We start from the raw sequence: 10,177 nt of genomic DNA on the forward strand, positions 1-10,177 counted from the left end.
AGGCTCAGAAAGGTTAAACAGAGGTATGCAGGTATCAGGATTTGCACCCGGGGCTGACTGGCCAAGGCCTGCATTTAACATTAGGCTGCACTGCCCCCTTCTAATATGAGCACCTCCCTGAGTTTCTGGGTGTTCCTTTTAAAAGTGACGACAAGTCTCTAGTCTAGCCAGCAGGGATCAGAATAGTTGTTTGTGTCACATCTTTTAAAAATATAATTTAGAGTAATTTGAGATTATTTTTATATTTTCTCTCTCTCCAAAGATTTATCCTCTAATCTAAGGGGCCTTTGCCCTTGGTGTTCACTTCAATTGTATCTCAGTCTGGCATTCTTCGAAACTCTTCCTTAGAGCCTTCTCTCAAGGGACCCTCTTTCTTTAACTCTAACTACAAGAATTGAGACCTCTGGTGTAGGTGACCTCAGGCAGCTGTTTCTCAGGACTGGGCCTCCCTCTTCTGGGCCATTATTTTACCTCCTGCTAGGAAAGACCTCACTCCTGGAAAGCCACCCCTCCCATCTTCAGCGCTGGCCATGTCTTGCCCTCTCCATTGCCAGCTATCTCATTGCTTCACCACCTTAATTTTTCCAACACTTTCTTCCTACCTAAAGACACCTTAGTTTTCCACAAAATCTTAGCACTTCTTTGAGGCACCACATTTTTTTGTCACTTCATTCCTTTCATCTTCAGACATTTAAAGAAATGGTTAGTTATATTCTTATTAAAAGAGGGATAGACAGTGTCTGCTGGATTGACTGCCTTATGTTTTCTTACCACAGGCATTTGTAGATTAACTTGCTTCTTAAACTTTGGCAGGTCAGGTTGACTTCTTAATTTCTAAGTTTCAAAGCATTGTTTAGTCTTCATCTTCCCTGATGTCTGTGAAAGGGATGGCATTCAGAATACTGCCATGCTAGTTCAGTTTATCTGTATAAACAATTGTCTGTCATATTTTTCCCCATCCTCAGAGACTAGGATGCTCTGTGGTTCTATGCATGGCAACCTTCTGTTGCTGTATTCATCTATCTATACCTTGGAGATGTCAGCTAGACCTGTATGGTGGGTGCTAGCTATTTAAGTGACTACTAACTAAGTAAGCAAATGGTTATGGAGCAAAAGGCATTATGCTGAGTGCTAGACATTCATGGATGATCAAAATAGACTGGTTTCACACAAAGCTCACTGTCTACTAGGGGAGAGCTATACCAGTCCTTCCTGACAGAACTGATTAGAAAGAACAGGGGAGTTCAGAAGAGAGACCCTTGAGTCCATGTCATTCTCACCAGCTTTGCAGCCTTCTGTAGCATTGCATAACCTCTGTGATCCTGTTCCTCCTCATGTTGTCTACCTCACAAGGCTCCCTTGAAGAATAAATGAGTGAGGGTGGTTTCTGAGCATCTTGCTGCCCCTCTGTGGTGCTCTTGAGCATTTTCATCTGCTTAACATCTGCCTGACCTCAGATGAACACCTCAGATAACGGGACCTTTGTCGCTTTTCCTGTTCTGTCCCTTGGTTTATGCCTTATGTCTGCCTGTTGCACCAGCACCTATTCCTGTCCACCAGATTCAGCCCATGCTTATTGATGTCTTTCACCCACCAGATTCTACAATACCCATTGCTGAGGCGGCTTTGTGTGTTTTTCCTTTAGTGTTTAGATCTGAGCTTTCTTTTCTTATCCTGTTGTCTAGATCCTGTCTCATTCACATTATACCAAGAGTATAGGACCAGCCTGCCAGTATAGGAGTATAGGATGCCTTCATCCCTTTACATCCTATTCAGTGTACTTCATGAAGGACGGTTGCAGTTCTTCAGCCCTAATCAGAAACCTCCCAGGTAGCAGCTATCCACACCCTCACCCCACCTTGGTTCCTGCATTACTTTTAGCTATATTTCTAAAACATAAAAGGTGTTTTGAGCAGTCTGTCATTTACTACTTCCTAATAGTGGGTGTCCTGCTCTATCTCTCCTGGCTTATGTCTCTAATTTCCTCTGTCATTTTACTGTTGAAATCTTCTCACTTTTTTTCAAAGACACCTGAAATGTGCTAGATCTTTGATTAGTGGAGATGAAGTTTCTTTGTGTAAATAAACATCATTGCAGTCTTAAATATAGCGCCACCGTCCTTCCAGTAGCACCTCCCACTCAGCACCCTTCTATTCCGAGTCCAACCCTGATAGTTTCTTCATTTCTCCAGACCTACCAGTCTTTCCATCTACCAGTCTTTCCAATTCCACGTGCTCATATAATGAACACTGACTACCTCGATTTCTCCAGCTCGATGCCACCCTCCTTTTCTAGGTGTAGTTAGAACAGGCTTTGCTTATACTATAGGAAATTCAGCAGACAGTAGGATTTGGAAGATGACTCAGTTGGTCAAGCGCTTGCCATGCAAGCAGGTGGGCCTGAGTTCAAATCTCCAGCACCTGTATAAAGAGTCAAGTATGATGGCACATGTCTATAATCCTAGTACTCAGAATGTAGAGATGCTGGGGAACCAGAGCTAGTTACCCATCCACCCAGATCAGTGAGCTACAGGTCCAGTGAGAGACTCTGCTCAAAAAGTAAGGTGGATGACTGAGGAAGCCACCTGCTGTCGACCACATGTACATGGGAGCATGCATACACAAACACACATGCATGGGTGCACACACACACATGAAATTTAGCAGGTACTGCTTTCTCTTAGGACTTCCCAGTGTGTGTTGCTTCTTCAAGGATGGAGCTCTACTTTGTGCTTGGCAGTATGTCACGTCACTTTAGGAACTGGAGTGTTTGATAGTTTTTCTCTTGCTGTGTGTTAAGCTAGGTGTCCAGTGTGACACAGTGCAGCCCCTCCCCTTACTCCAGGTCTCTCGGTGTACTTGTTTCTGTTGTCCTTTCCTTTGGATAACTTCCTCCCTCTTTCTCTTCACCATCTGCCTGGTTGTTACGGTGATTGCTGAACTGGATGTTAATTTAGATCTGGCTGTTTACCTTAATCAAGAGTGCTGTTCAGGGTAAAAGTTAAAATAACTGGGATTGTGTAATTTCTGTGTTTTTAAAAATCCTCAGTCTGATTCTGAGCCCTCTTGGCTCTAAGGCTGCTTGTGGGGTTATTAGTTTTCCTGATGCCCCCTCCCATTCTTCTAGAACTCACTTTGTGATTAATCTAAGAACTTGTTTTCCCTCCACAATTATATCATTTAGCCCTGTTTTTGTTCTTTTTAGTTGTATTTCACTGTTTAAAGGCTGAAAGAATCTTGATTATAATGAAAACAAAATTTGATTTTTCTTTCCACAGTGACATTGTAAGGAAGATTGACCAGTCTGAATTTGAAGGTTTTGAGTATATCAACCCTCTTTTGATGTCTGCAGAAGAATGTGTCTGATCCTCACTTTCAGCTATGCTTTGCTTACTGCCATTTAGTGCATGGATAACCTGTCAGCCTGGTCATAGTTAACATTTGATGTTGTCACCTACAGAAACCTCTCAGTATCCTGTTATAGATGATAGGAATCATATAGCTAAATAGAGCTAAGAAAAAGAAATTATAATTAGCTTCCTGACAATCATGTCAAACTTTAGTTATGCTTGCTCTCCAGAGGCCTAGTAATGAGTATGGAAGTTGTCTTCTGTTTAAAGGAAATACCACAACTTTTCAGACAGAGCTTCTATTGCCTTGTGACACACAGTAGGATTACATCATCTGTCTCCCACAGTTGTTGTCATTTTGTGTTAAGTCGATTGCAGGCTTAATCATGTAGTGGAGGGTAATTCACAATACATCTTATATTACTAGTTTCAGAGTTCCTTGAGTTTAAGAATCCTATAAATTTTCAGTTACCAAATTGATATACAGTTGACTCCTTTTATTAAGAATTGGAGTCAAAATTAGTAGCTGTATTTGAAAAACTGGCACAATGATTTGTTTTTATTTTTTTTAAAATAAAGGGTTAGCATCTGATCTTACCTTTTCAGTGAAAACCAGCATGCTAATACATGTAGTTCAAAGACCCAGAATGCACATGAATGGACAGTTGCTCAGTACATATAAAGGGAAAAGTAGAAGTTTAAAGTAGTGGCAGAAAGAACAGTGGTCATGTTTTATTTCTTACTGGGAATGAACCCTACAGTTGGTTTTTGAGATTTGGTTTAAGTAGTGAGGAGGCACTCACTCCTTACTGAACTTAAAGCATTCCATTCATCCAGGGTAAGTAGAATGTACATATATATATTTTATTATTTAGTATACAGAAAAATAATTTATCTTCTAAGTAGAATAACTACTTTTGATTCCTTCCCCCAAAGTGCATTTTTTGTATTTTTAATGCAGTCTGCAGTGAAATTCAAGAACAATAGTAAATGTACATGAGTGACTATATAACACATGTATTCATATCGTAGTTCTAACTCCTACTAAGTGTTCATGTCTTAGGTAACAAATGAAATACATAAGAGAATGCATTTCAGGGGCAGAGTTCTTCAGTTCTCCGAAATATTTTTATTAATATTAGTATTTAGCAACATTTTATTTAAAGACGTATCATTTTAGCATCATTTTGCTGTTTATTTTAAATATTTTTATATAAAGAACTTTAAGCATCTAAATAAACTACAGTTGTCAAATCAGTGAAATTTAATTTTAGGGATGCTATCTAGTGTTGAGCGTATAATGATTTAAAACATGTAGACATTTAAAAATTATCTTTTGGGGGATGCTGCATTTCATTAGAAGTGTAAGTTTTCCCAAGTTTGTGTCATGTATTTTCTTTTCTTCAAATAACTTTAGGCTGAGAGCAATGAAAACCTCCATTGATTAAAGCCAAATAAGGGACCAGCCAGGTGGCTCAGCAGGTAAAGGTACTTGCTGCCAAGCCTGGTGACCTGGATTAGATGCTGAAACTCACATGGTGAAAGGAAAGAATCAGCTCCCACAAATTAGTACACCATGGCACACGCACACCCTGCCCTGCAATAAATAAATGTGTTGGGGGAGCAGCCAAATAAATGCAGTAAAATGCACATCAAAAGGCAATTGTTTATATACATTTTCATGTTTGAGAAATGTGTTTCCCCAAATACTTAGAACATTTTTTTTTTTAAATCAAAAGGCAGTGTTCGAATCATAAACTTGCAGAGAATTCTGAAGTGTCAGTATGTTTATGACCTTTTAAGTGGTGCTGTTTCCCTTGGGGCATTTTGGAATATAGCATAATCACTGAGAGTTTGTTTTAAAAATGCACATCATTGGGCTGTCTTAGGGCTCTTTGGGGAACTTTGTATTTCATTTTGAGAAACGTTTTCTTTAAGTTATTCTTTTTGTGTGTGTGACCATCTTTCTTGTTGGAGGGTGAGTCTGCTTTTTGTGGTGAAACAGTTTAAGAAGGGGTAATCAGTGAATTATCATGCACATTTGCCAACAAATTTAAATGAATAAATTCAAGTTACATATCTTCCCTACCCGCACCCCCAATAAAACCTATTTTCTGCCAATACTGTACAAATGATGAACAGTTTCCTATGAGGAGCTTTTAGCCATTATTAATGGTGGTCTTTGTTTTTAAATCTTTTTTTAACAAGATTTACTGTGTATATTTTATACAGAATTATTGCAAATGTTTTTATTTGAGTTGTAGTTTTCAGTCCTTAAGTGCCATGCCAATTCTTTGTATGTTATGTAAAAGTTCTCTCAAAGTACTCATCTGGGGCTGGGCAGTGGTGTTGCACTCCTTTAATCCCAGCACTCGGGTGGCAGAGGCAGGTGGATCTCTGTGAGTTCAAGGCCAGTCTGGTCTACAGAGGGAGTTGTTATAGGACAGCCAGAGGTGTTCCACAGAGAAACCCTGTCTTGAAAAACCAAAAAGAAAAAAAAAAAAAAAACTCATCAGGGGAATAATGGTGTGGATGGGTGGAGTGATTGGCATTTGGTGTCTTAGAAATCATTTATTTTGCATAAGCAGTGGTCAGATCGTTTTGTCACGTGCAGCTGGACTGGATGTCTAGTTCCATGTCTCCTCAGTGCCGGCACATTTAGTTTAGAAATTTGTTTTAATTTTTGTCGTGTAGAATACTTCCTTGTTCACTGTAATGTAATCTGTATTTGTATAATTTTTTTACATTAAAATCTTTAAATAAAATGTTTAATACTATGAGGAGTGGACCATTTTTTAACAAGTGCCACATTAAAAAAAAAAAAAGTTCCAGAACTAGACTGTCAACATTTGTTCCAGAATTTCTATAATTCAGACAACATTCTGGTGGTGGTGATTAGACGATTCTAGTACATTTTAGCCCTGTTCCTCAGTAGATCTTTTCATGTGAGAAACAAGAAGTCAACTAAACACAGAACTGAAGCTTATGCAAACATTCAGAGCAGGCCATTCCTGTATTAGACTTCATGTTCATGCTGACCTATTGTGTTCCAAAAGCCTGGGACTTCCTCTCTCTGGGTAACAGCTGTTGTCCCATGAGTATATCTTCAGTGACTTTATTGGCAGAAATCGAGAAACTAGTGAAACCCCTTCCCTTGTGTTCATCCTAATTACAACTCTCATTTAGAATAGAGTTAGAGGCAGTTCCCTGTATCACATTGTCAGCGTCACTAACACTCAGTCCTAGTGACAATTCCAGGCAGTCCAACTAGCACCTTGGAGTTTTAGGGGAATTTTGCATGAGACGTTGAGTCACTGGACAGCTAGCTTTCCCCTGAAAGGTAAAACAGGTACTTAGCCCTTGAAACTTTGGCTTCTTGTTTCTGAACAACACCAAGCAGTGTGGCATGTGGTAGAGCTAGGATCTAGACTTGCTCTAGAAAGAATGGAATCAGAGACATGAGACCATGTAGTCCCAGTAGGCGGAGCCACAGATCTCCTGCAGCACATTGCTAAGTAAGGCTAATAAAGCTGAACCTCTGTCATTGACACAAATAGGAAACAGACAGACTTGCAGTGTTCACCTCTAGTCCAGTGAGAAAGACCAAGGAAATGCAGTCAATACACATGGTGCCAACGTTGCTGTCATACAGGAGAATGAAGCTCATGAGGTTTGACTTTATTACTGCTCTGTGGCAGACACTTTTTAGACTTAGGTTAGGCTCCACAGAACTTTCCTGTGTTTTGGATAAAGAAGAAACTCAGGTCATGGGTGCTGTCTTCCACACTAAGATTGGTTTTGCACTCTGCTAAGAAATGGCAGTTGGCTTTCACCAGTGGGATGGGAGGGAGGGCAAGCTGCCAGATGTTTCTGATTGAATCATTTTTTTTCCTTTCAGCTCAAAATGAGAGATTTGGGGATGTGAAATGTGACAGAGTGACACCTTCACGTGGCAATTCAGGCTCTGCTGACACTAGCATATTTATTCCAGTTGCTATTTTTAGTATTGGAGAAATTGGATTTATATATCTAAAAGATACTGGATATGGTGTTTTCTAGGGTATAGGTGCATCCACTAATCTGAAGAGTTAGCTCATTTACAAAGTAAGTTCCAGGACAGCCAAGGATACACAGAGAAACCCCATCTCAAAAAACAAACGAGAGAGCGTTCCATTTAGCAACATCTTTGAAATAGTTGGACTCCATGTTTTTGTGTCAATAAACAAATGGGCAAATGAACTGACTGGATAGTGTTTTGAGAAAGAAACAAGGGTCTAGAGAGATGGCTCCGTGGTTAAGAGCACTAGCTGCTCTTCCAGGGTTCAATTCCCAGCAACCACATGGTGGCTCACAACCATCTCTAGTGAGATCTGATGCCATCTTCTGGCATGAAGGTGTACATGGTGATAGAACACTCACATAAGTAAAAATAAATAAAAGGAACAAAAAGGCCAAGGGTGGTGACATGCCTATAATCCCAGTACTGAGAAAGAAACAAATAGTTAGTAACTATTTTAAGAAGTGTTCAATATCCCTGTCAGGGAAATGCAAATTAAAACTACTTTGAGATAACACCTGACCACAGTCAGAATGGCTGTTACCAGTAAGTGACAAGAAATGTTGGAGAGGAGGTTGAGAGGAAGGAACCCTTATTCACTGTGGGTGGGGCTGAGAAGTAATACAGCTGCTATGGAAATTAGTGTTGAGATTCCTCAAGTAATTAAAAATAGAATTACCATATGACCCCATTATTTCACCCCTGGGTATATACCCGGAGAGCACCAGACAATCACAACATTTGTAATATTTAGTTCAGTTACAATCTCAGAAAAAAAAATGTATCAGAGGTGGAATCTAGCCAATTCAACATGTATTTTTGCAACCAAGTGTATGTTTGGGTAGAGTATAGCATGTATGAAGAAAACAAGAGAACCAAAATATTAGGGGATGAAGGACTGGAGGTAGTGAAAACGAGTTATTTGTGGATATAAATCGTGCTTTTCTAGTTCTTACTCTTGTCATGGATTTTTCATTTTTGGTGGTGGATAAGTGCATAAAAATATACTCGATAGTGAACAAAATCCTACTTAAAGCACCACTATTTCTATTCCAGATGGCTGTTCTAAATATAGAAGTTCATTGGAGTTACGGCTATGGGTCTGGTTAATCTCAGTGTGTAATGTATTTTTATTTGCAGTATTTTCTATAATATAGTTTAAAATAAAAAAGGAAAGTGCCAGGTTTCTAGAATTAGAACCACATGGCTAGATTTAAAACTTAACACAAGCTGGGCATGGTGACTAATACCTGTAACCCAGCGTTTAGGAGTTGGAGGCAAGAGGATCCTTCTTGACAAAATTAAGAGTTCTGGATCGTTGGGCGTTGGTGTCGCATGCCTTTGATCCTAGCACTTGGGAGGCAGAGACAGGGGGATCTCTGAGTTTGAGGCCAGCCTGGTCTATCAAGCCAGTTCCAGGACAGGCTCCAAAACAATACAGAGAAACCCTGTCTCGAAAAAACAAACAAACAAAAAAAGAGTTCTGGATCAACCTGTGATAGAAGACCTTGTTTTGAAAAACCATTGGGAGTGAGGTGATTCAGTAGTACAGGCCCTTGTCAGCAAGCCTGATGACCTGCTACGCCCACGGCGGTCACGCCTGTGTAGCAGAAGATGCCACTAAGGCGGGTTAAGGCCGCTGGGTTGGGGTCTGTGCTCCCTGGAGATGAGCCCCAGGCGGTTCCCTGGTGATCATGATGCCCGGATGAGTCAACTCAAAGCCGCTGTCTTTGGTGCCACTGCAGCCTCTTCTTCCTTGTCTTTTTGTTCTGTGTATTTCTTGTGTCTTGCCAGCAAACTACGCTGATGTTAAAGGAACATCTGAGGACATGCTAAACTCTGTCCCACCGTTTATCAAAGCCTTTGCTGAAGTGGCCAGTTTAGGGAATAGATGGGTGAATCATGAGGAAAAAGACAACTTTGGAAAGACTTGCCTTTCCTGGGAAAGAATAGCTAAATCTAGAAAGCCCTGGTGTATATGGGATAAAGAAGAGAGAAAAGAAGTATTAGAAAACATGAAGCCAGCATTAAAATACTGAGTGACTTTATAGAAAGGATTTGATAGATTTCATGATGTAGAAAAACTTTATGAGGCTTATTTTACAGGAGACTTAGACCCTGAGATCTAAAGATATCTAGGGCCAGAAAATCAGGAAATGGGTAGAGACGTGGTTGGTGGTATAAGACAGATTTTGGAGAACTCTTAGATCATGTCCTTGGGCAATGACCACAATCTGAAGCTGAGAATAGATCATCTATAAACAATTTTGCTGTTCTTTTTCTTTCTGTTGTATGATCTGGTGATGTAGCCCCCTTGCCAAGTTCCCTGATCCCCCTTGCCAAGTTCCCTGATTGTAACAGTATATAAGCATTGCTTGAGATGAAGTAAAATTGCAGCAGCATATTCAACTACATTGAGTGTGTCTGTCTGTCATTTCCTCGCCGATTCCTGATTTCCCCTTGAGCCTTCTCCCTTGTTCCCCTCGGTCGGTGGTCTCCACGAGAGGCGGTCCGTGGCAATGACCGAAATTGGATCCCTGGCATCCAATGTGGTGCAAGTAGGACTCTATTCCTGAAAGTTGTCCTTTGACCTCCATACAAGTACTGGACATGCATCACTGTCCCCTCCTGATAAATAAAAATTTGAAAATCTTATAGGAACTTTGTGCTCATGAGTAGTTTTATGACTTTATTGACTAGGAATAAATGTATATTACCGAAATTTAACTTTGAAATTTGGAGTGTGCTTATAGGTACACAGGTATTAACAT

The 10,177-nt window shown here is 40.1% G+C and overlaps 1 protein-coding gene across 3 annotated transcripts in view; it reads left to right on the top strand.

The window, feature by feature from the left end:
* Nucleotides 1–6,121, top strand: part of Prkci (protein kinase C iota) — a 51,476-nt gene extending 45,355 nt beyond the window's left edge. For 2 of the 3 annotated variants that reach the window (XM_027392060.2, XM_027392059.2), the window contains one exon: nt 3,278–6,121. In XM_027392060.2, coding sequence (XP_027247861.1) covers nt 3,278–3,365 — 88 coding nt within the window. In that variant the 3' untranslated portion in view covers nt 3,366–6,121. The remainder of the gene's footprint in view (nt 1–3,277) is intronic. The other variant, XM_027392058.2, reaches the window with a different exon arrangement.
* The last annotated feature ends 4,056 nt before the right edge of the window (nt 6,122–10,177 follow it).

This window comes from Cricetulus griseus (genome assembly GCF_003668045.3).
Source record: "Cricetulus griseus strain 17A/GY chromosome 1 unlocalized genomic scaffold, alternate assembly CriGri-PICRH-1.0 chr1_0, whole genome shotgun sequence".
Taxonomy (NCBI): Eukaryota; Metazoa; Chordata; class Mammalia; order Rodentia; family Cricetidae; genus Cricetulus; species Cricetulus griseus.